A 27,398-nucleotide genomic window follows, 5' to 3' on the forward strand; every position below is an offset into this window, starting at 1 on the left:
GATTTGTGGGTGAATTAGTGGTAAAATGAAACACTTTTTGACAGACAAACATCTGTGACATGTAAACTATTGTAGAACTAGATATGTAATTCCTACACTCTTCTAATTTACCAGGCTAGAGGATACCAGCATTCTAAAGGTTAATGTTCTAATGTGTGCTTGGGACATATTAGTGCTCTTGACGTGTCGGGAAAGCTTCCAGCCTGGACAGTGAATAGTGCTACAATTTAATAACATAAATGGAGTCTGTCTGATTCTGCAAAGAAACGGCCTTCCTTAGGGCCCAGAATATATAGTCCCTTCTGCAGTTACACTCACAGTATTTTTAATCATTTCATGTTTTTATTATATCCCAAGTACAAGGTGCTACAAAGAGTCCCGGTGCTGGCAGTCACTCAGAAATTGACAAATCCGGAAAGTGAATAGAATAGCGAGCAGCCCATTAGGGATTTTCTTTTTTCTTTTTCTTTATATTTAAAAAAAGAAAAAAAAAAAACTTTTTTAAAAAGAGAAACTACCTTGTAATGTTGAGAGGGTTGATTTTGGCATCTTATACAAGAAAAGCAGTAGTAATAAAGTCCCCAATTGTTGGTCTTTTTTCTGCAGAAATTATGGCTGTGCACAACTGTGGGGGTTTAACTGTGTTTCCATGAAGTACGTAATTCACACTCTAAATGTGACAAGCATGACTGCCCATAAACCTAACGACTTTTTTAAGAGACCGAAATTCAGAACATTATTCTCTCTGAAACTGCACTTTTTAACCCAGCAGAAAACCGTTCAGAGATCTGCTCCCACTGCAGTAAAAGCATCTGGGCGCACCAGTGGTAAAAATGCTGAAAGCTTTCATACAAGAACACATTTATCAGAGAAATGAAGTGCGCACCATTTGCAATTGCCATATGTTAAGGAACAGGAAGACTAGAAACTAGGACATGGCAATGACCATTTTGCTGCTCCACCCCCTCTTCCCCACACCAAGAAAATAATGTAAAAGTTTATTAGGAAACTGAAACTGGTTGCAATTCTAGGTACATGTAGTTTCACAGTGATAGGCAAGAACCTCCCCACGCTGAGGTTCTTACTCTTAGGTGAAACCTTTGCTTCTTTGCTTTCAAGGTAAGTGTGACTTCCTCCTGTGAGCAGCTGCTAAGGCTGCTGTTAGCCCACATCTGGAGAGCAAGGCACATTAACTCCAGCCACCAAAGAAAAGGCCCGCGGTCCAGGCTGAGCCACGGCTGTTCATTAAGAGGCCACGTGAACTGGACGCTGTTGTTTACCTTTTCTTCCCCTGAGCACTCCACGAGGCGCTTTCTGTGCCTGCTTTTCTCTGCCTCTAGCTTCTGCCTCTTATTATTTCTCTTAAACTGCTGCTTATGTTGTTCCCTATATTTTTGCAGCAAATTTTATCTACTAGACACAGTGAAAAGGCCTATTATAATGGGTAGCATAGCTTTTATTTTCTCTTGCCTTCAAATCATATAGTTGAATTTCATCAGTTTTGTAACACACCTCAGCAGCCTCTTCGGCTTGCATTTTGGACCACTTGCTTCATTTCCCTATTTGGTGTTTTGTCTTCACTGGCTCAGTGTGCATGAGCACAAAACATACAGTAACAGTAAAACCGGAAAAGCAAAAATTAATCAGTGAACAGCATGTGAACTGACAAACCCACTAAGTGTGAGGGCGTTGGCTAGAAGTAGTCATTTTTGCAGCTGAATGCAGAATAATCTATTCGTTTTGGTCACAGTCAGCTAGCTGCTTTGGGAGACAGTGTTTCATTTATGTAATGGTTGTTCTATGAAACTTGAGGAAGAATGCTAGGTTCTAATTCCTCTTTATGAATGACCCACATTATTTTATCTTCATGAAAACTTGAATTTTTAAAAATCTGTTTTTAAACAAGAAGTTTCTGAAGCTACGTTTCTCCCTGGAGACCAAACTCACTTGGTGGTGGGGATTCACGATCTTCTTTCTCCCATGACTCACTGGTTCACCAGTTTCCCTGAAACAAATTGTCTAGGAACACACCCCTTTCTAAGCTCTTCCTTGTTCAAGCCATTAGCCTCATGTGGATGTTCAAGGAAGCTGTTAGAGTTACTGTGCTCTGGGCCAGGACTCCTCAGACTATCACGTGCGTACACATGATCTGGCTCTTGTTAAAACACAGGCTCTGACTCCGTAGGTCTCCTATGACTGGGACAGGCTGCATTCTTGCTTCTCGCCAGGGATTTCCAAAACTGCTGGTCCACCACGCTCAACAGCAAGGCTCTGGTGGGGATGGGGTGGCAGTGGGTGAGAAACCCCCGTTTCCTGGTTATAGTTTTAGTACAAGTGAGTGCTATGAAAATCCATCTCAGTAGTGAACAGCAGAAGTGATAAGAATGTATGGGCCCTCTAACTCTTTTGAAAGTTAGCACTTTGCTGGTCTTAGAAAGCCACTAAACACTGACTGGAGTTTAGTAGAGCTGAGTAAGGAACAGTTAGGGCCTCCCTTTCAGAACTGAAAACCTACTGAAGCCAAAGGCCACGTGCCCAGCCTGGAAGTATTCTGGACTCCTCCGCACTCTCTCACTCCCCCGGCCTGAGCTCTGCTTTCTCCTCTCCATATTCCTTTTCCTGGCTCTTATCAGCTGTGAGTACTCGGTGGCACAAGTATCTTAACTGATCTTTGGGCTCCAGTCTTTTTCCTACCTCCAGTCTTCCCTCCCTCTCCACATAGACGTTATCTTTCAAAACACAGGTGTGATCATATCACTCCCTGGATTAAAATCACTTAATGGCTCCCTATTAATTACAAGATAAAGTGCAAATTCCCTAGACTGGCATACAATGTCCTTCAATATCTGGACCTAATGACCTTTCCAGAAAGCATACCTTCCTGTCACTTCAGAGTACGCTATACTCTTTCCTTTGTTCTAAACATGCCATGATTCTTTTTTCAAATTTCTCCGCTTCCTCCTCTCAAGAATCCGCATGCCCACCCTGACTGATATTCCTTCCTCCTCCATTAGTATCCTTGTGACTTCTAAGTCTATCACATTGTGTTATCAATGTGTGGACACGTCTGTCTCCCTCACAAAGTCAGAAACTTCTTGAAGCAGTGCTGTTCTCTCCATTGAGCACGATAGGCACAATATTAGGGCCTATTGCTTTTCAAGAGCTTTGTGAAAATTTTTGAGCCATGGAAAAAGAAAATGATTGGCTTCAGAATAAAATCTACACCTGAAATTAATCATTTCCAAAGCAAAGTTATAAAAATCCTCTGTAATTTTAAATTCAAAATTATATTTAATGTGGGATATGGATATAACTTAGTATGTTTTGATGTAATAGATTCATTATCCCCAAAAATGCGATTGCCCAGAGCCCATGAAGGCCTTTAAACAGCCCTTCATTTAGTAACTTTATTCATAACCGTTTATTTAACACTTGCTTTATAAGCAGACACTGTGTTCTGCTTTGGGAATAGAAAGATGAAGAAGGTACTAGACTATTCTCAAGGGGCAAAAATAATTATAATAATAAATACTTGGGGGCACACAACCTCTGTGCCAGCTCTCGTGCAGTGCAAACACACCTATTATCCCACTTGGTTCTCAAAATATCTTAGTGAGAGAGGTATTCTTATACCCATTTTACATGGAAGAAACCTGAGGCTTAGAGAGCTTAAGTAACTTTTCCAAGGTCTAGCTAATAACTGGCCGTGCTAGCATTTGAACCCAGATCAAAATCAAGAGAAGGACACAACCCTACAAATGAATGCTCATGTGTGATCAGTGCCGAAACTAAGACAGGTACCACACACTGAGCCAGTGGTCTACAAACCTGGGGAGGCCACAGAGCTTACAGAGAAAGTGAATGACATGAGCTGGGTTGTGCAGGACAAGTAGGAATTCCCCCACGGTCATTTTCCTGCTTTTATAAATAGTAATAGATGGGTTTGATCAAATAATGATAACCTAAGAAGTAAACGTCAATAACAAGTTAATGGCAGTCACCAATTTTTTATTGATGTGCTTACTATATTCAAAGGCAGATTTTTACCTAAGAATATCTACTGGTGTCAAAGTATAATTGTCAAACTAAACCAAAGATTATTAAGTAAATTTTGTGCGCTTTTCTTTCCTCCAGTGTCACAGGAAGGGGGAAAGGACAGCCCCTTGTGCCACAGTAACACACCACTTACTGAAGGTTAGGTTTCTAGAGGCCCTAAATCCTAGGCACACCCAGGAACACATTAGTAAGTGGGAAAGATCTCAACATCAGTAGCTCTCAAAGCTCTTGCACTTAATAATAAAAGAAGGAATTATCTGTGAAAAGTGATGGCCAGCATTGGACAGAAGCAACGGACACATACAAGCCTAAGAAGGCTGAGATTGTTTAGAGAAGGGCCAAATATTCCTCCATATTTCCTTAACTCATGGGATCCTCCCAGTATACAAGTTTAGGAAAGAAAATGGGGAAGTTAACAAACTGTGGAAATTGTTTAATTTCATTTTAATTTTGGCCTTTAGAGAGCGATTCAATTATATGGAAAGCTCACTTTTGTGGAATGTCCCATTCCCTCTGGATGCTAGCTAGATATCTGCGCTGTTGACTGTTGAGGTTTTCCAGTGAGCCTGGTGTGTTAACATCACTCACCTAACACTGGTGACCCTTCACAGCCTTCGAACATGGAGCTTGTTCTTGGAACTAATTATGGTCCTGTATTTATGAGGGACACCAGAAAATGAGTCATGTTTTTAATGCTATAGATTGAACCTAACTCCAAATGTCAAGTCCTCTGCCTACATCTGCTATTCACCTTATACTTTTCATACTTACAATGGTATTATTTTACAATTTAACATGAGGGATGAAGATGCTTTAATTTACTCTGTGTTTTTTAGTTAATTAGCCTTAGAATGAAAGGAATAATAGCTAAAGCTCTGCAATTGAAAAAACTTCCAGCAGATTCTGGAAGATCACTGGAAGGTTCTAGTAATATAGACAGAGGCTGCATGTAGAAAGAGGATGCTGGTGAAAAAGCTGTAGGAAGAGAAGATTATAGCCTTTATGTAACATTTTTGAAGCTCAATAAAAAATACCGTTGCGTGACTTTCCTCACTTGATTCCCATAATAAACCCCGGAGGAAAGGAGAGACCCAGACGAGAGGAGAGGTACCATTTACCCTTTTCAAAATATAAAACCAGATTCAGATTTCCAGTTTTCCCAGTTTCACCACCAGTGAGCTCAGAACTGCAGCACAAATTCCTGTTTTCCAAGTCTGACGTCTCATTTCTCCTTAGATGTCTCTTACGAGTGAAAAATGAGGTAACAAGTACTGTCCTTATCACATTTGGACACAAATACTGGCCTTTGTACTGGGCACCCGGCAATCATGAAAGTAGAATCTGGACTCTCCTTTCGCCACTCTCCACATTCAATCCCTTCACCAAACTCTGGCTTTAAAAAAGTAGCCTAATGCATGTGTTTCTTCTCAAGAGCCCAGAGGTTAAAAAAACATCACTTGTTTTATGACTGACAGATGATAGAGGGAATAACTTACCAAATAAGGGCCTTAGTCACGGAACCTAATTTTCCAGCTAAGAAATTGTCATTTCGTATAATAGTCCAAAGCTACTTGGCTTCCTGGTAGGAGATGTAAGTTGAATGTTGCAGCATTATTCAGCATGATGATTATCACAGATTTACAGCTGTTTCTTGAACAAACCATATTACACACACTCAGAATACTCTGTAGAATAAGAATATGAAACATCTCTCCGCTCCCATTTCCCCGTTTTCTGTTTCTGTAGTAATGTCAGTTGAAGCTGACATTCACTCTGAGTCCATATCTGATATGTTCCAACTGATATCCTTACTTGCTTGTCCTGTCGGCTCTAAGCTTTAAATTTGGAAGGTTTTCAATGGCTCTTGTTGGCAGGAAAAATGAACAAGGAGATGTAGAGAGAGACCGCTATTACAGCCAAATTTCAGTCACTTAGGTTGTCGATACTAATGAATGCCCTTGAAGTAGATACTGTAAATGCCTGAAGTTGGAGTTGAACGGCCTTTTGAGTCCGGATCATTCTGCAGAACAGACGTCTTTTCTCTAAATACTAAAGGCCCAGTATTTAGACTCCGGGTGTAGAGCTGATTTTATCAGTGTTACAGTCCTGATTGCTGATAGGCTTCACATTCCTTGATATGCTGAGAGTATTACTTGAGGTTTTTTCCTAAAACGCATAAGTGAGATATAGCAGATTCTTTTATTAGTTCTCCTCCATTCTTTTAGCATTATCAAGCCTCATTAATACATTATAATTGTTAACTACACCAGATCTGGAGTTAAATAGACATAGGTTCAGATCTTGGTTTCAACCACTTACTTAACCTTTTAAATCTCAGTTTCCTCAACTGTGTAATGGGGATGATGATAAAATACTGAATCACATGGGATTATTGTGAGGATCAAATGAGTTAACAACAACAACAGCAGCAAAAGAATATGGAAGCGTAGCTCCTGACACAGAGAAAACATTTAAAAAATATGTTAGCAATTGTTATCATGCAGATGATTAAAACAATGCCCCCTCCAGAAACAGTGGGAGTTTTTTGATAGTAAAAAAAATTAAAATAATAACAAACACTTTGGAAAAGAAATAATTTGTTTCTCTTGCCTCTAGACATGAAAAAAAGCAGTTACCTCCCTTTTCTTCCCTGTGTGTAATAATTATTGTTACATGTATAGCCTTATGATTTTAAATGTTTTATAATAATTGTTAGTCTTTTAGCACCCCAGAGGCAAATGTAAAGGGGAAAAAAATCAGCTTTTAGTGAGTTGAAACAAAAGTGACCCAAATTTAATCATAATACCTCTTATCAAAGGTAAAATGATATTAAATTGAGTGCTTAAAAGCAGGTTATAAAAAGTAAGGGAAATACACGTGCCATATCCATTAAGACTTGAGGTTGGCGTTGTAAGGAAATTCAATTTTAAAAACGGTAGAGGAGCAGTTAGTAACAGCAAGTACTGCAAACAATCTGCATCTCTAATGTGCTCATGACATAGGGGAATTGAGATGTTGTCAGTTAAGGAGCAGTGACCACAGCAGAGTCAGCCAGCATCGCCATCTCCATAGTTTTGAAATCCTAATTTTTTCTTTTCCTTTGCCTAGAAAAAGGCAACATTATATTTAATTACAGAGTGAGAGCTCACCAGAGGCAGTGGCAGTGTTTATAATAAATGATTTGGCTACTAAGATGTCTTCTGGGGTAAGAAAGAGAGAAGTCCAAGTTCCCTTAAGTATTTATAGAAATAATAGAACCTAGTATTTGTATCTTCCTTTGTGGTTTTCAAATATTTTCATATGTATTTTGAATTTTAATCATGTAAACTTTTTGTTTTAGTTATTAATAACTTGTGATTTGGGAAATGTGGATAGCTTGATATGTGAATTAAAATGGTGGAATCCCATTATCCCAGGCTTAAGCTAACTGGGACCCATGCCCGCCACACTGGATGGTGTCGGAGTCCAACCTGTGCTTTGTCAGCTACCAGCTTCTAGCCACACAATTCATTCCTTTTAGAATATGAGTTCCTTCCCTGAAAGTCCATACTCAGGGACAGCAGAATTTTGTACTAGTTTTTACTCTGCAAAGAAGGCATCTAATATATCCCAGATAATATGGTATCATATTATCAGTTCATTAGCAAAGTGGTGGACGCAAGATCAGCACTGGGCCTTCAGCACACTTTGTCTAAAAGAAACAATGTATTTTGAAATGCTGGAACACCACCCAGCTTTGAATTGCTACTGAAGCAGCTCAATCTAAAACTGTTCTTTTATTCTTCTTGTGCCATGAACAGCATCACAGAATCAAACCACTGAGAAGAAACTACTTGCTTTGCCAACACAATTAGTTTTGTAAGAAGCCTCTGTCTTCAGATTGTTCTCCTCCAAAGTCCAAAGCAGATGACTGTGGTTCTTTTTTAATTAATATTTTTTTAAGAGCCCCCTTTCTCCCAAGAGCCTCTAAGCAGATTTAACAGGCTTAACATGACTCTTCCACAAGGTGATTTCAATGCCATCTCACAGGCAAATGAAACAGTGACTTTTCTACTTTGGGCGTTCTGGTTTTTTTTTTCTCTTTTAATTCTCGTAAAACCTGTCCACTGCATGGAGTTTTTCTTCAGGGTTAGGCTATCTTCTCTCCTAAAAAAAAAGATGCTATCTTTTTGATGAACAAAAAGACCATGAAACCTGTCCAGCTATGAAAAGGAGTAAGAGGAGAAAAGAGTCTGGGATTTTCACCTTTCAGTGTGAATAGCAAAAGGATTCAGTGATTATTATTATCTTTTACGGTTTATTTTTATATTCCTGTTTCTTTTATTGCCCTTCACTTCTTTCGTAAGTGAATTTTAATGGAAAAACTAATTCAGATCTTCGTGTTTAGTGGAAGGGTATCACTCCCCACAAACATCCTCCGGAGGGGATATTTTATGGGATCAGGCAGCTCAGACCTTAAGCGTCATAATTGCTTGGCCCATAATTGTGGGATCTGATTGAAAAGTCCTGTTGAGCTCAGTCTTTTAAAAGGACGGCTGCTAATGTGATGGTTAAAATCGAAATAGCACAGGCACAGATGCTATAACAACTCTCTTTTGTCAGTCTTCCTTGAAAAGAGTTTTCACACATCTAATCAATGTTTCTTTTCACAAAAGAGAGCCTCATCCTGTAAGTAAATACAAGTTGGACTGTGCTTGACCTCAGTTCTTCAGCCTTAATGTTGAAAAACAATAGACACAAAGGTAAAAACAGCTTAATGCTTATTCATCTTTAAAGTTAAGACTTAGGTCACTTTTGGTTTGTTATGGTATAAGGGATCATTCTCTTAGAAGAGAAAAGCAGAAACAGCTCTTCTTGCAAATGAATGGGCACAAGAGAAACTACATAATTGTTTACAATAATGTTTGTCCTGTTTTTAAACCTGACTACTTTCCAGTTTATCAACTGATAGTGAAATTAACAAAAACCTATTCACTAGGTAAGTTTGATGGGCGTTAGATCCATCAGACAACTAGGTTTGGGAACTGTGAAGGTGAAACCTGTGCTATTTCATAACTGTCTCTTTCAAAAGGAGCTTCAAAATACAAAGGATATTGCAAGACATGAGATTTGCAGAACTGGACCTTTGAATAACGCAGTGTGGCTGAGGGTCCGTTAGACCCTGAGCCGAATGCATTGTGGTGAGCCACCAGTGTAGAGTAAACATCAGTATTCTTGGCTGTTCCGCCTACATGTGCATTTTAGAGTTAAAGGTGAAATTCCATCTTTAACCCCCTTGTGGTTGTCTGAGCAGTGATTAATGAACTAGATGTGGTTCCCTGCAGACCTTTCAAAGGGTGGATGAAGGATGGAATTTCAGCTTTTTTTTTTTTTAAACCAGGCCTTTTGCTTAACACAGCTTCTAAAATTAATGTCCTTTTTTGAATGCCAAGAAAACAAAGGGAATTTCTCAAAAGTGTATGCAGTTTGACACAATAGGCCTTAATTGGTGTCAAGAAGATGTTAGGATGAATGGGAAAATGCCCATTTAGCTGATAAGAGTGAAAAGTGGAGCCTGGTTACGAGCTGTCATCTCAACGTGTATTTAAACTATAGCAAAACTGAAACATATTTGCCATATAGATCATAATGACTCCAAAGGAGCCATTATACTCTATTATGTAATTACATAATCAAAGCATGCATGGTAATCAGCTTTTGGAATTCAGTGCTAATCAAACATACCTATAGTATGTGTTTAAGCTAAAATAGAGGACGTTAATTTGCCATTAGTCAACTAAACAAGAATGTGTATACAGAATATTCATGAATAGCTTAATGTTTTGTCAGATGATATCTTTTGTATTCAGGGGAAATCAACAACTTTAATTGAAGAAGAAAAACCAGCACTGAGGAAGATTACTCTTTAACTCGCCGTCCAAAAATTTGCCTCACCTTTTACTGATTATAAAAGGAGATTAGATTAAATTCAATAATTTTTGTTCCCTAAAACTCAAATGACACAGCAGTAACTATATTACAGGAGCCTCTTAGGAGATCCTGACCATCTCCATGACATAGGATACAGTGTACAAAATACTGCACAGAAAACAAACCTTTTAAAAAAAAGAAAAAAGAAAAGAAAAAACTTGAACACATATTGCTTTTGTAATTAGAAACCAATAAGTGTTATTTAGAAACAGCCAAGAGTAGCAATACCTTGATGACCCATTAGGAGATGTGGTTGTGCCTCACACTTGCCGTGTGATTTTAGGTGTATCTCCTCCTTGGATTCTATAAAGGTTTTATGAAAAAGAAGGTGGCAGAACGAAACGGCTTGGTCAGTGTCACATACTCTTGCCCACTCCGTGGGTTAGTATGTCTTAACTGTAAGTCTATGAGCGCTATGATTCACATTCATTATTTTGACCACTGAATAGACACTCCTTGGAGCAGATAATCAACATATTCAACTTTACTGTTTGGCATAGATAGCAAAACATGGATGAGGATCAAAAAGGTTAAAAGAAGCTTTGTAAACAGCAGGTGGATTGAATGCTTTTGATTTTAAATAAATATTCAAGTATTCACGAAGGTTGAAGTATTGCCTCTCTTTGAAATAAAGAGTTGTATTTATGTCGAAGAGGTCTCACCCTTAACCCTAATCCACAGTTGATGGATACTGGTTCTCACTGTCTCTCTTCTGCACATTGGCTCACTAAAAATGTTACTGTAATATTTAAATGGAACTAAATTCTTTCATCGAAAGCTTTCATGGCTTGAACTTCAAATAATTTATTTTCAAATTACTTTTACTGTAATTCTTATTAGTTCAAATAGTTTTCTGATATAGAACTCTGGAAATGGAAGGAACAGTTTAATGAATTGAAAGATAGGATTGAGTCTTTTTAAAGGAAATGTACAAAATATGCTGACAATAATTGCTTAGATAGAAATCAAATCTTAATGGCTTTGTTAATGATTTGTAGTGAACCCTGTGTTTACATTGACTTGAGGGAACATATGCAGTTAGAAAGATTTTTCCCTCAGGGTTTCAACAGAATCTAAATTTATTTTTTTCTTTTCCTGAAATGTATTCAATTCTAGTGCTAGCTCTAAGAAATGTTAGCAGGAATTGCAGTGCCTCACTTGCTGATGGTTTTACTTGGGTAGGGGTAGGGGTTCTTTCAAGCTGGAGATATAACTAATTTGGTTATAAAATGGGATCCAATTGAAATGAGAATGGGTGAAAAGCCATTTGAAGCTTGACGACACAGAGGGCTCACATTCCAACAGAAAATAAGGTTTTCAAAAACATGCAAGTTTTTTGACTCGGTAAAGTCTAAACTTAAGATACCTCTTGGAGGGAAAGAATTAATAATACTGAGCTTTAATTTGTATAAAGTTTCAAGAACTATGGTGTTTTGTTTTTTAATTAATGTCTGCATTGATCATCGGCAGGATGAATTTTCTTTTTGGACAATTTGTGTTTTGGGTTTGACATTTGCCTATTTAGACAACTTTTTTTTTTAATTTTATTTTATTAAATTTATTGGGGTGACAATTGTTAGCAAAATTACATAGATTTCAGGTGTACAATTCTGTATTACATCATCTTGGTGCAGCCGTTATGGAAGGCATTGTGGAGGTTCCTCAAAAAATTACGAATAGAATTGCCATATTTAGACAACTTGACTGTGCTGATTAATGTTAGGTTCCGTGTCTTCCATACAGCAGAGGGGGAAGAAAAGATTTCCCTAATATGATTTTGCTACTGAAGGAGTAGGTCAGGGGACTTTATTTGCTCTTTCTCAGGGTAAACCCAGTTGAGTCATTGGTGAACCTCAGTGTCAGTAAGAGTTTACATAGTTGCCATAGTATAAACCGAATTCTGTTCTAACTATGACTTGCCCTTTTATTATAGACTTGACTGGAGAGACTCCCCCGATGTTAAATGAAGTGCTTTATTTATTAACAGCCAGGCAGCAGGGGCGAAAGCTCGCTGTGCTGGCAAATGCCCGCCATGCACTGGTAATAAAGGCATTCTCCAGGGGCAGAGTGTGCCGAGCGCTACAAGAAGGAAGCAGTCGTAAACAAGGTGTTTTACATTCAGGACGGTTTCTCTCTCATCTTGAAGTGTGTAATTGTGTTCTGGATAAATTATGGAAATAAAAAAAATCAGACGTTGCTCATAGGGAAATAACCCTCTTTAAAAGCAAGTAAATTTTCCAAGGCAGAGCCATTAGAACCTTGGCAACAAATCCTGATGTTGGCTGGTTAGAAAGTACAAACTATGGGCTGGAGAAGCTGATAGAACTGGGTACAAACACCAGCCCGGCCACTTAGCTGAATTACATTAGGCAGCTTATGAAATGTCTCTGTGTCTCAGGCTCTTAGTCTTCAAAATGGGGATATTGAAAACTTCAGGAGTTGGAGAGGGAAAAGTGTGCGAAGCAACTGCTAGGACAGTGCCTGTCACTGGATAAATGTTTGTTCCCTTTCCCACTTCCCCTGAATGAGCATGTCATTTCTCGTTCAGCTTCTTGCTTGAAGATTTGCCCTGTCAGCCGCTCGGGTAGCCATACTGTTGAGTGAATAGATTCCAATTGATGCTAGTGTTGTGTATAATGTCATTTCAACAGAGTTTATAACAAAATGATGGTTCAGGAAAAATTTCATGAGTTAAGCCAATTGAAGATTGAATTAATAGGTGACTTATGAGCCAGCTGCACTCAGCCCTAACCAACTTAGCTGAAATGGTATTACTAATCATCAAAATAAATTTTATCTTTTTCTAAATAACATGCTTTCTCTTCCGTGTAATGAATGTACTAGCAACTTCTAGTTTACTATGGGAGACTTGCCTGTGAGTGAATGGACTTCTCCAATGCCAGAGTTTTGTTTTAGAAATTGTGGGGTAAATAAACAAGTTATAGGGAATACAGTTGCTGGGATAATTAAAATCCACTTTGGTTCTGTCTCTCAAATCTCACCCCTATATACCAATTACCAGTCAAATGTCGATACGTGTCAGACATTGTTCCACCCTTAAAATAAACTACTTTGCTATTAACAGCCTTATTTAATGTCTATAGTATATTGTACCTACTTGCTATCTTTTGCAGAACATGTGCTATTTATTACTTGACAGCATGTCTACTAATTAAGTTTTAGAAAATTGGAAAGGTTTTTAAGTGGATTATTTAAGAAAGGCACCAAAGTTGCCTGTTTGTACCCTTCTGCTACATATCAAATTGTGTTTTGTAACAACCTAATTGTCATGATATATATTTCAAGGGGAAATTTACCAACTCACAGTGCACCCTTCTGTTTGGAAGAAATATTTGAGGATGTGAGCAGAAATTATTTTTACATAAAGGCTTCAGGCAGTTAAGAGTACTGACACACATATCATATTTTCATCACTGTCATTCACTCCCTTTGCCTCAAATAAATAGGTCATTATTATTCCATTTCAGCCATCTTATGGCACCTCGAAGTATGGAGCTCTGTTTAATATAACTACTATCCAGCTGACCCATATAATTTATTGGTGATTTTTACAGAGTGACATCCTTGGGCTACCACCATCAGCCAAGGCACTTAGGTATCTTTCAGCAAAACATTTCATTATAACTTATAATTTTTTTAGCATTAGCATTATAACCATGTTAACGAACTACTGTGTTTCCCCAAAAATAAGACCTAACCGGAAAATAAGCCCTAGCATGATTTTTCAGGATGACATTCCCTGAACATAAGCCTTAATGCGTCTTTTGGAGAAAAAATTAATATAAGACCTGGTCTTATTTTCGGGGAAGCACTGTAGGAATTGTTATTTTCTGAGACACTGGGTTTTAGGTTGGCCTTAGAAATTTCAAAAAAATAATATAGTAGTAATGATACCACCATGCATTTGCAGAGCATATTATGTGCCAGAGCACAGGAAGGGCAAAAATTCACAGATGACAAAAATTTTGCCTGAATGATTTATTCCATAATGACACATTAAATTGATCTGATCTTATATTACTTAATTATAATAATTAAGAATGTTTAGACTTCTTAAGAAACAAAAAATAAAAAACCCTCTGGTTCTATTTTATTACCTTCATTGCTTAAAACACAAAATCATAGTCAACCCCTCTCTGCTCTCATCTCCTGTGCAAATGTTTTATAGCTTTAATATAAATATAGCATGCTACTCAGAATATACTAGGATTCCAAGTAAAGACTAAAAGTATATAGTTATTTCCACAAGGACTATTCTATTAGAGCATAATTGAATTGCAACTGGTTTTAAGTCACAGGAGCTGCAAGATAGTAGTATCTATAAAGCCTTGGTTTATGTCACAGGGATTGAGCCTAGTCACCAAGTACCCTTTCCCTATGTTCCTTTTATAAATGGAAGATTCTTATTTGTGTTGCTAATAAACTTCCTTTAGATAGAAGAAATCTCCCCCACAACCCAATAGACCCCATTTGGTATTCTGGTCTCCTCAAGGCAAGTCCCATGACTTGAGACAGTTACAGCATTTGAATCATGCAGTTTAATTTTTCTTTCCTTTCTAGATTGGGTTACCCTGAGGAAATAAGGATATTGTCCTTTCTGTAAATACTTTTGCCAGGGCCAGTATAACCACCTTCAAAAGCTTGCTTGATTGGCAGGAATACCCTTTCCTTGTTCTTTTCTCAAATCTGGAAATAAACTGCTCCCTCCAACTGGGTTCTGAATTCTGTGTTTGTCACAGTAATCCACTGAGAAAAAAATAAGCATCCCTTCGTTTTTTTCTGATCACTCTTTCTCTTTGTTGTTATTCTATAATGCTACTCACCGCACTGAGCTTTCACTGCTGGATCAAGCTAGGGCAGATTTACCCTTTTACTCACTACAAGCCCTGTGGGTCTGTGTTCCCATACCCAGGTTAATTCCCTGAATTAGAGATCTCAAGGATGGGTTTCATTTTGGTTTATTCTTCAGATAGCAAGATTTTTGTTTATCTGTGGCTCTAATAATTTCTTCCTTATTCCTCAAGTTTCCTCTTTTCTAATTCTCTACCAGAGGCTGGTCTATTTCTAGGTGGATTTGGCTGAAAGCCATCTTAGACACCCCTTCTCACACTTCCCCACTGTGTCCTGCCAAAAAAAGGATCCTTCAGCAGAAATATGATAGCAGGTGCAAATCCTCCATTGACTCTAATTGCATCTCTATTTATGCTGTCTCATGTTTTTTTTAGAATAGTATGTATCTTTGACCTTTGTTTCTTAATGTGACATAGTTTTGTTAGAGAGTGAATAAGCCACACCAAGCTGATATATAATTACATAGAGAGCTCCTTGAGGGTAGGGACAGTGGGCCTTCATTCTTGTATTCGCACCATTTCAGCACATAATAGTTGCTTAATAAATGTTTGGATTTAACATCTAGAGAAATGGTGATGATGGTGATGATGATAGCAGCTACCATTTATTCATGAGAAACTAGACACAGTGCTAAATGCTTTATCTTCCTTAATCCTCCCAACAGCTCTGTGAGGTAGCTTTTAAATACTATCCCCATTTTGTAGATGAGAAACTGGCTGAAGGTCTTCAAAAGATTCAGTTGAGATCATACAGTTGAAAAGCAGTGTCTTTCTTCCTCTTCCTGATTGAACATTAAACCTATTTCCTACACTCTACTTTTGTTCTGTAAGTGGGGATTCGATGTGTTTTCACCCACGCTGCAGCTTCCTACAGGCTAGAACAGTGTCACATTCTTCTCCGTCCCCTACTGCGCAAGATGTAGAAGTGGACATTCAACAATTGCTTCATTTTTTTGCTTTTTAATTGAACTCTTTTGTCCTCCTACCTGTGTGGAGCATTTGGGACTTTTATGAAGCCCCAGCCCATGTCACTAAAGTTAGAAGCAACAAACTAAACAGGTCTAGAGTAGAGATAGGCCTGATTATTACATCAGTGGGTCTAAAAGCCTTCAGTTGTTGACATGTTGGAAACATGTCAGTATTCTAAATGACTAAGGGGGTAGTCTGTAGGAAAGGGCGTGGTTCAGTACTGGCTGGGACTTTGGGTAAGTCAAGGTATGTGTTTCTGGGAGCAAAGTAAGCCTTCCTGGGACTTTATTGAGATTCCAAAAAGTCATAGGGGGGTAGGTCCTCACTCCCACACAGTAAACAACTGAACCGCCTATACAGTAGACACCCCCCCATCCATGTTTTCACTTTCCATGGTTTCAGTTACACACAGGCAACTGTAATCAGAAAATATTAAGTGGAAGATTCTGGAAATAAACAATTCATAAGTTTTAAATTGTGAGCGGTTCTGATTAGTGTGATGAAATCTCAAGTCGTCCAGCTCCGTCGCAGCCAGGACGTGAATAATCCCTTTGTCCAGTGTATTGGTACTGTATACGCTCCCCACCCATTAGTGACTTAGTAGCCATCTCTGTTATCAAATCGCCTGTGAAGGTATCACAGTGCTTGTGTTCAAGTCACCCTTATTTTACTTCCTAATGGCCCCAAAGCACAAGAGTGGTGATGCTGGCAGTTCAGATCTGCCAAAGAGAAGCCATAAGGTGCTCCCTGTAAGTGAAAAGGTGAAAGTTCTTGACTTCATAAGGAAAGAAAAAAATCCTATGCTGAAGTTGCTAAGATCTATGATAAGAACAAATCTTCTATCCGTGAAATTGTGAAGAAGGAAGAATTCGTGCTAGATTTGCTGCTGCACCTCAAACTGCGAAAGTATAGCCACAGTGTGTGATAAGTGCTTAGTTAAGATAGGAAAGGCATTACATTTGTGGGGGTGGAAGACATGGGCAGAAAACGTGTTCTGACTGATGGCAATGTGTTTTGCTACAAAGCACCGAGCCACCCAGCAAGGGATCCCCTGAAACGAGCGACACCAAGCCATTTACTTCAAGTAAGGGATGTTTACACAGATTCAGGACTAGGTTTGGACTGAAAAATGTAAAAATTACGAGAGAGAGAGAGAGAGAGAGAGAGAGAGAGAGAGAGAGAGAGAGAGAGAATGTTCACATAGCTTTTATTACAGTACAGGTGACCCTGGAACAACACAGGCTTGAACTGCATGGGTCCACTTATATGTGGATTTTTAAAAATAAATATGTACAGTGCTATAAATGTATTTTCTCTCCTAATGACTTTCTTAATATTTTCTTTTCTCTAGCTTACTTTATTTTAAGAATACAGTTTATAATACATACATTGTACAGAATATGTGTCAATAGACAGCTTATGTTTTCAGTAAGGCTTAGTAATTAAGTTTTTTGGAGAGTCAAATGTTATACTCGTATTTTCTACTGCATGGGAGGGGTTAGTGCCACTAGCCCCCACGTTGTTCAAGGGTAAAATGTATTAGGTTGGTGCAAAAGTAATTGCGGTTTTTGCAATTATTAACCTTTTAAACCTCAATTACTTTTGCACCAACCTAATATAGTGTTCTAATTTTTCCATTTTATTATTATTGTTGTTAATCTCTTACTGTGACCTATTTATAAATTAAACTCAAACAGATGTATGTATGTATGTATAGGAAAAATACCTAGTATATATAGGGTTCAATACTATCCCCAGTTTCAGGCATCCACGGGGGTCTTGGAACACATGCCCCGTGGATAAGGGGGGACTGCTGTGCACAGGGAATGCCCACATCCACCAAGAAGACAGGATTGTTTACTGGTCCGTCCCACCTACTGCTGTGAAGTGGTCCCTTGAGTTTTCTGTGAGGTAACCAAATTGCTTAGCTCAAGGGCATGTGAGCTGAGGGTGAGTCTGCGTACCTCCCCTACTCCATTTGTGACAGCTACACCTCCTCATAAAAGCCAGACTCTGACCTTTCCATATGTCTCCAGCACAGTACTCAACTAGTACAAAATACTGGAGGCTGAAATGTTGGCATCACAGCTTTTGAGAACATATCGATTTCAGGTTTAGTTGTATTTTGCCCCAAGATCTATCTCGGATTAATAGACTTATTTTGTGGACTATGGAGAAAGGTATGTGAGCCATACCAAATGTTACTACTGGTGTCCACTTCCTAATACGCTTCTTGTTTCTCATTTTAATTAATCCCATTAACAAAATTTTAATTGATGGAAATTTTTTCTGATCTTTTTTTTCTCCCTTTTTTAAAGGTGATGGACAGAATTTGTTTACAAAAGATGTGACAGTTATCGAGGGAGAAGTTGCAACCATCAGCTGCCAAGTCAATAAGAGTGACGACTCTGTGATTCAGCTACTGAATCCCAACAGGCAGACCATTTATTTCAGGGACTTCAGGCGTAAGTTTCCATTTCTATAGTATTTGATGACAACTTTTTTTCCTACATGTTGTCTTGATAAAGAGATTGCCAAGGCCTGCTTTTTTTAATTTAAACTTAGATGCTTAATTCTTCAGAGGGAAGAAGAGACATGCAATCATAATCTTTCTACTTAATAGAAACCTTGAATGGTCCCTTATAAAAGTAAAGCAGTCTCACTTTGCAATAGAAATTGATTGTAGTAATTCAAGGTGAATTGCAATTGAGTCCCAAATACTTAGCTGACACAAACAACTCAAATAGGCTAAGGCAAGGAAAACATAGCATTCTGAAAGGTAATCTGTTTGGTTTGAAGATTGAAGTTTCCAAGGCAGCCTATAAAGACAAAACCAAATCTCCTATCACCATAGCGCCTCTGGCATATGAGGGTATCCATGTACTAAAATCTTTCTAAATGTAATATCACAAAAGTCAATAATCGAAACCTAGTTGTATATCATAGTAGTGGTTCAAATGGGTGTCAGGGCTTGGCAAGAATAAGAATCAGATCTTTCGAAAAATTATTTGAGAGCGCTGGTGCCTAACGAAAACAGGTGATGAGCATGTCCCTTCTTGCCTGCTTCTCCCCATTCTCACCTCAGTATATTTATGACCTGTGGAGAGTTGATAAATCTAAAGAATATTTAAGAAGATGAAGGAGGGTAAAAGGAGAAAAGCCAGCTTCTCATTCTTAGAGTGATTTTTTATCAATATATACTAATCTAGCCTTTGCCAAAATTAATATAAGGACTTTGAAAGTGAATATTTGCTATAAATAAAGAAGTCCACATACATTGATTGTGTGGTGACTATGATTTCCCACTTTATGCCTAATCAGTTTCATGCTGTGAAGCTGAATGTATTAGGTTGGTGCAAAAGTAATTGTGGTTTTTGCAATTATTTTTAACCTTTTAAATGCAATTACTTTTGCACCAACCTAATACAGTGGTACCTTTGCTTTTTGAACGTCTCCATTGACGAACATTTTGGTTTATGAATGCCATAAACCCGGAAGTAAATGCTTCAGTTTTCAAACATGACTCAGAAGTTGAATATGTCACACGGCTTCCGCTGAGTGCAAGATCCTGAGGCCCAGCTGTCGGCTGTTTTCGAACGTTTCAGAACTCATGGATTATGTTCGAAAACCGAGGTACCACTGTAGTTAGGAAACAGCAGGACAGGTCTAAGGCCTCCATGGGCCTTGGGTCAGGTACATTTGGCAGCTCCGCCTAAATCATAGCAAATAATATCAAATGCAAAGAAGCATCTAAGTTAAATTGGATTATTTTCCTATGCATTTTTTTATTAACGATTTTCATTTTGACTTGAAATTACTAATGATGTTTTGGTTTTCTCCCATAATTTGGAACCACTATTTTTTTTTTTAATCATTATGGAGGTCATTTTGTTTGTTTGTTTGTTTGTTTATTTTGAGGAGGGCGCAGCTCACAGTGGCCCATGCGGGGATTAAACCAGCAACCTTGGTGTTATTAGCACCACGCTCTAACCAACTGAGCTAACCAGCGCCCCGTAACCACTGTTTTTAAGGCCTCAGATTTTTAGACAGTTAAAAGAACCTGTGGGTCCTACTCCCTGAACTTCCCAGTGCCCAAAGGGAACTCCTGGCTTACCCTTTTCTTCTGTTTTCATTTTACCTATCTCTGAGAAAAATCCCAAACCATTTATGAATAAGTGCTGAAAACTGACAGCACTTGGAATTGTGGCAAGGTGTAGTGTGTGTGTGTGTGTGTGTGTGTATTGTACATACTCACATATTCACCTGTGTGTGTAAGTTTCCTTTTGGATGGGGTTATTTGTCCACCTACCGTTATCAGAGAAGCCCAAAATAGTAACTCAGGAAGTACAAAGGGTACTTACCCAACAGGTACAAAAAGGCCTAATCAATGTTTCCACCCTGTAGCTGCCTTTCTACTCACCTGACATTTTTCCTCACCTACTGTGTTTCCCCAAAAATAAGACCTAACTGGAAAATAACCACTAGCATGATTGTTCAGCATGTTCGTAATTAATAAAATAAGCCCAATGCGTCTTTTGGAGCAAAAATTAATGTAAGACCCGGTCTTATTTTCGGGGAAACACAGTAGGGCTTATTTTATATTACGAGCATCCTGAACAATCATGCTAGAGCGTATTTTCCGGTTAGGTCTTATTTTCCGGGAAACACCGTAGGTAAGAAAAATGGCCTTTTTCCCACAGTTATAAACTCTGTTTTGTTTCACAGCTTTGAAGGACAGCAGGTTTCAGTTGCTGAATTTTTCCAGCAGTGAACTCAAAGTATCGTTGACTAATGTCTCAATTTCTGATGAAGGAAGATACTTTTGCCAGCTCTACACTGACCCCCCACAGGAAAGCTACACCACAATCACAGTACTGGGTAAGAAAAGCTTGGGGCTGTGCTGGGAAACAGTGGGGTGGCGCTTACCACCAGGTGGCTTCAAGTAGCAAGGAAAAGGTTACTGGTGAATTTTACTGTTTAAACTTGTTTTAGGAAGAATCACCACCCATCTTGCTGAATTTTTAAAATATCCTATTTTACCAAACACTCTAAGGAATGGCCATCAGCAGGCCTTATAGATTCCACTAGCTCTTGGGTTTCAAATCTCAAACTCCAGAAGCAAAGATCAAGAGAATTTAGTCCCCTCAAATGAATCACTCACCATGTGAAATGCCATTGCTTCTAAGTACTAGAATCTTTTTTTCTTCTGTGCAGGAGAGGAGGAGATGGGCTGTCACAGCTGTACCCCATTTCTGTTATGAAATCTGCTTAATGATTTTTCCTTCTGAGTTACATCTTGTTTGATATTGTTGATCTCCTTTTCTTTAGCTTTACTTTATTGCTTATACTCTAGATTATGCTATACAGGTCGTATCACATGAACACATACTTTGCCACAGACTACAACAATTCGATATGAAAGAATTAAGAGCTTCCAGGGAGAGAAGGCTGATAATAAGCAAGAACTGCTGACAAGCTGCTAGGGACACCTCTAGTGAGTCGAGTGTCTTCATTTATGATCACCAGATTGTGGCTTTCAGCAAAATCCCAGTAGCCAGGTTTCCATGTGTATATTTTGAGATAGTCAGCAGATATCCCTGTATTGAAAGTGGTATGAATTCGTTGCCTTTTAGACAAACTTATACTCCAGTGTATAGCACCAGCTGATTGGGATTTTTGAAACTGAGTTTTCAAGGACATACACTACAGCATGAAGCAAGATCTCTGATTTACACCTTCGGGAAGATGATGAATCAAAGTGTATTTGAAGCGGCAGACTGCAGCTTTTCGGTGTAATGATATGAAGATTAAAGAGGAAAGATAAATATGAAGGACGATTTTCTTGGTGTGCATGAAATATACGTATTTATGGATATACATATTGAGCTACTGCCTCGTTATTTTATTGAAGCACACCTGTTAAAGAGAAAATATTTTTTTTAATTCATTAAATGAAAACACGTCCCTAATGCTTATGTATATGTTCTTGATAAGAGGAATACTGATTTTAGAAAGTCCTGTTTCAAGTCTGGCCATACAGTTTCTAATGCGGTCTGTGTTTAATGACGGACAGCTTTTAGGTGTACATGTTTGTCTCTAATTTCAGCTTTAATCCATATTAGACCTGCAGAAATAGTAACCATGAAGCTTTCACTGGGGTGACGACTTTGGTATTTTGCAAATGTACCAAAATTATAACAGCATGCATTTGTAGTTTTCTGTCCATGTACTTCTATAGAATATTTGAAAGCACTGTGCTTGTTAGAGTAAGTTATTGGCTGCATAGACTTGAACTTAACCATCCACCCATTGACCCACCATTGTTTATGGCTTTTCCACAAAAGTGACAGCAATAAAATGGAATATACTTGTGGCATTTTGAATTTTCAGAATGTTTTGCTATATATACCATTAAGTATGAATATCTTTGTTTCAAAGAAAGAAATGATAATCAGAAGTTAATCATCTTGCCCAGGTTACAATGCACATGGTAAGAATCAAGAATCATAGACTTTGAAACAGACTTTGGTATTCTGTCTCATAACCTTTGTGTCTTCTAAGTCTAGGATGTTTTCTGGACTTTTTCCCCCTAAAGTGCACATCTTTTGTTTTCAGGAGTATATCTGGCCATTGGCAAGCAATTGCTGCCTGTCAGTTTCCAGTATCTGGTACATTTGTTCTCAGACCCACTGGATTGGGCCAGTTTGACTGAAGACACCCAGTGCTTGGGAGTCAGTATGCCAGCACTGGACTTTTGAGAGGCATTATACCTGTAATCCTTGTGGAGGCCTGATTATTCTAGAAATAATAGGTTCCTGTTTATAGTGTATAGAAGGAGTAACTTAAATATACTTGAAAGTAATACCAGCAATTGTTCTTTTTGCAGATATTATACACTCATTTAATGTTCTTTCTATTGCATTTACTGTAGGATTTCTTGATGAAGTAAAATTGTTGTCATCAGTGTGTGAGTCCGTCATATTCCAAAACCTGACAATTTCTGCTAATACACATATATGCAAACCTTTCTCCCAAGGTTGGGAATTTTTAGATGCTATAATGAATGAAGAATATATTAGCCTCTTCATTTCCATCTATGGCTCTCTGAAAAGGACTCTATATGTACCTACACAGCTGTCAAACTTCTTCATAGGTTGAAGATGCTCATTTTAGTGTATGTATCTGTTAGTTGTTTAAAACATTCAGCAAAAATTTCAGCATAATTATAATACATAGAGATGGGTATTTGTTAGTTACTATTATGTTTATTGTCTTACCCATGTAAAAACTGAAAGCTCTCCTGTATTTTGCATGCCTTTGGGTGCCTTGTAGGATATTCATTCACGCCTTTCACTTGTGAAGAGTTCGTTTCTTTCTCCAGATCATAGTGTAGGATTCTCTTTATACTGCTATTCATCAGAGGAGATGAACTAGAGAGAGCATACAATGCTTTAAGATTAATATAGTTACTGATAATAGTACCTAATATTATTACAGTCCTGTCCTTCTAAGATTAGTGTTCACTCTTAAGATTCCAGGAACAGGAGAACCTAATTATTTTAAAGGGTCTTAGAGTGAGACTTCACATACTGATCAGCTTTAAGACTCCTCTTTTGTTGTAATTAAGGTGACTCATCTTGCTATTGCTGATTTTTTTTAAATGTTGTAGGCGTAATGTTTATAATTAGCACTCTTATAGATCTGAGGTTAGCTAAGAAGAACCTTGACATTTCTTTGCTATTTTCTAGTAGTTCCTTCTATGTGATTTTCATTCAGGTTTTCATCTATATGCACTTCCTTAGATATATCTTTGGTTTTTTTCATTAATGGCTGCGGACAGTTTTTACTAAATGTGTCTGTTTAGTGGACCATGTGTAAGTGTTCTCTGGTTAGTAGCGGTTTTAATTCATTTTTTTATAAATGGATCTTTATACTTTATTAACCTCTTTTGTATTAGAGTAGACATTATGAAATTAAATGAGAAAATAGGGTAGAATTAATAGACCAAAATAAACTTCAAGATTTTCTTGTCCAACTCCCTTTTTTTAGAAAGATACACTTAAATCATCTCATTTATATTTTCCAAAGCTTTCTCACTCTTCAAAAAACAAACAAGAAAACAACTGAGAGAAGTCAACTTTATAACTGATATCAGTAAACCACTAGGACTCAAACTATCAAATTTTATTTTATATTTGTAAACCAAACACCTCCAACTATACTTGACTATTTCTTTTAATCTGAGTATAGACCAAAAATACTGGTCATTATCTTGAGAAAACGATTTATGGACTTTGGAAAAATCATTCAGTTAATTTTCAGGATGTTCTTCTCAACAATAAACAAGTCCTTCATTTTTCTACATTGCTCGTATTTTCTAACACTTCTGAAGTTTTCCACATGTTTACCTTAGCCATAGAGTTAAAGATGACCTCAGCTCTTTAGGAAGATAATCATAGGAGCTGCGATTACAGGAATCACTCTGAAAGTTAGGGAGCTTTAGAGTACAACTGACCCTTGAACAACACGGGGGTTAGGGGCGGCAGCTCCTGCGCAGTCAAAAATCCACATACAACTTTTGAGTCCTCCAAAGCTTAAGTACTAACAGGCTACTGTTGACCAGAAGCCTTTCTGATAACACAATTAACACATATTTTGTATGTTATATGTATTATATCCGCATTCGTACAATAAGATAAGCTAGAGAAAAGAAAATGTTACTAAGAAAATCATAAAAAAGAGAAAATACATTTGTAGTATTTATTGAAAAACATCTATGTATAAATGAACCCAAACCTGTGATGTTCAAGGATCAATTGTGTATCTGTTACAAAAGAGGAGGAATTGACATGGGTAATTCCAAACAGTAGGTAATCCAGATAAGGACCAATCAGTCTGTCAGTCCCCAAATAAAGTCTACGAGACATTGGTAAATTTTCCTCTGGCCTTATTTCTGCCTCCCCCTTCCCATTTCCTTACTTTGAACCAGCAGACATTATTGATAATGTGGAAAGAACATGCCCTCATCATTATGGCCATCTCCATTTTATGGAGAGAATAAATACTTCCTCCACTATGAAATACCACTGAAGATGAATAGCTGTGGAGATGATGAGGAAAGCTAAGGTGTGTTCAGGCTCAGTAGGAGAAAGGGCAGAAGGAAGGAAAAATACCCAGGAACACACCAAAAGCAAGTATCTGACAAAGACTGTGGGACTAAATGCCATTGAGACTTGACAGTGATACATACTGGAACCTTTTAACAACACTTGACTCTGTTGCCATCAAGAAGATTCCCAGTTTACCACAGAGTGACCTTCAAGGCGTTTTTCCCAGGGTTGTACATGCGAACTGGAATCTGATCTACTCCATTGGCTAGTATTTTCCAGGAAAGTGAGCTTTGTGTGTTATAGTAGCTTCAGCTATTTGCCCTCTTTGTCATATCCTAAGGGAGCCCACCTTCCTTGGCTATCCCATACTCAATTTGAGTTTTCTTAAATTGAGTGCTATCCCATCAATTACATTTCTTAATTACATTTCCCATAGGGAATCATTGCATATGTCACCATCCGAAATTATTTTCATTACTTGATTTTTATTTTTGCCTGGACCTTGAAAGGAATTATTATTGTTGGACTTTCATTCCTACGTTTGGAGGGAGGACATTCCTAGGTGTGTTACTCCACAGTTGTTTCCTTTCTATTACTTCTTACGCTGTTCCTCACAGCTCATCAAGGTTTTATTTCCCTTAGGCTCGCACAATCTTTTCCTTAGCATTTGCTTAAACAATAGCATCCCCCCCAATATTCCTATTATGCAGCATTCAGAATTCAGTAGTATTTGTCAGTCCTAAACATCCAGTCTTTCTGTGTATTCGCTACTATCTAGGTACATGGGATGAAAACCTTTAATCCACCTGATTGTCGTCTAGCAAGGATAAACTACACTAAGGAAGGAGCTGGCCGAAGTCACCCCATTGACTTTTGTTACTGCCTTTCTGTGTCTCCTAAAATACCGGCAGATGTGCAACTCCAAATTGGATATTAGACAATCTCTCTTTATGCATTTTTAAAGTTAGGGCAGTTTTTTCCCATGTTTAACTACTCATTGGGGCCATATCATTTTAGCAACACATCCAGTTGAGCAAATCTGTTATTTGTCTCTTTCAAGGGGAGCAAAGAAGAGGCCTGCTCTTGCTCTAATAGTCACCCCTCCACCACAACACACCGTCTTGCTGAGAAACATATGCAACAAATCACTTTACTCTTACTTTTCCATTATTCTATGTATGAATTTTTACCTGCTTTAATTCAGTGTGAAAGTCTTCCTGTGGGCAGCATTTTCACATTGGACTAGAACAGTTGTAAATCCCAAATATGTGGTTTAATCCCATAATTTATTGAAGCAGAATCAGAGATTTATTATTCAACTTGATCATCCGGATGGCATGTTTATACATATTTAACTTCTTGTTTCTCTTCTGAGTTGAAAAACATATTAATCATAAGTCTCAGAACCATCTTTGCTTATTCATGGTGGTCAGGGCACATGTTCTTAGATTCACTACTGAATTCAGTATTCTTACTGATTTTTATTTTAAGAAGCTCAGTCTTGAGGTGAAGTTGCAACTGATACAAAGTTTTACTGTCAACTCAGTTTCATAAAAGATGCTTTCTTCATCATCACCATCATAATATATACTCTTGATTTGATATCCAGTATTTTAGCCCCCAAATATTTTACTCTATTTTATTACATATATGTTTAATATGCTCAGGGAAGGGTGGTTTTAATTCTGATACATAAATATAGTTGCAAACACTGAATAATCTTTTTCACCTTTGATTTCCAAAATCTGGAGCATTGGATTTCAGAATATGGAAAGTTACTGCAAAGTAACTGACATTTCCTATATTACTGCATCTTCATAGCCAAACGATTTTATTACCACGCCATCCATAGGAAGTAATGATTATATTCTGGATCTCTATACATAATTTAAATTGAATAGAACTGGTTCTGAGGCACAATTTTTCTATGTGTGTTTATGGTGAGTGATTCTTTTAAGGGACTCCAAGTGTTTGATCTTTGCTGGTTGACTTTGGAATCTTTCATATGAAGATTGGAATCCAAGGGTTCAGTTTAAGGAGGAATATTTCTTTCAGAGACTTCCAGGTAAGGATGATAATTTCAGTAGTGTGTATGTCTCTTACTTTCATATCGACTTTCTGGTCAATTTTGTAATGACTGTTAAGTGATCTGATATCTATATTGTATAACTTAGTCACCGGTAACTTAAGAATGGGACACTGGTCATTTTTTAAGATAACTTTAGGACAAAAATTCCTGGTTGAATGATTTTGCATAATTCACTTTATTTGATGATGACTTTGTATTTCTTCTTTTTCCCCCTCCAGTGGCAGTTTGTTTGTTTTAAATTCTCGTCAGGAATGTCCATTATTTGTCTCCTGTTTCGATAACAATGGTGCTAGTTTTTAATGAATAGACGAATATGTCCAGAAATAGATTCAG

General features: G+C 37.8%; 1 protein-coding gene across 7 annotated transcripts in view; it reads left to right on the top strand.

Moving 5' to 3' along the window:
• Positions 1 to 27,398, top strand: part of CADM1 (cell adhesion molecule 1) — a 346,884-nt gene that overhangs the window by 257,659 nt on the left and 61,827 nt on the right. For all 7 annotated transcript variants that reach the window (XM_074335447.1, XM_019715453.2, XM_019715454.2 and 4 more), the window contains exons 2-3: positions 18,185 to 18,331; positions 20,592 to 20,744. In XM_074335447.1, the coding sequence (XP_074191548.1) occupies positions 18,185 to 18,331; positions 20,592 to 20,744 (300 nt within the window). The remainder of the gene's footprint in view (positions 1 to 18,184; positions 18,332 to 20,591; positions 20,745 to 27,398) is intronic.

This window comes from Rhinolophus sinicus, linkage group LG06 (genome assembly GCF_036562045.2).
Source record: "Rhinolophus sinicus isolate RSC01 linkage group LG06, ASM3656204v1, whole genome shotgun sequence".
NCBI classification, from domain to species: domain Eukaryota; kingdom Metazoa; phylum Chordata; class Mammalia; order Chiroptera; family Rhinolophidae; genus Rhinolophus; species Rhinolophus sinicus.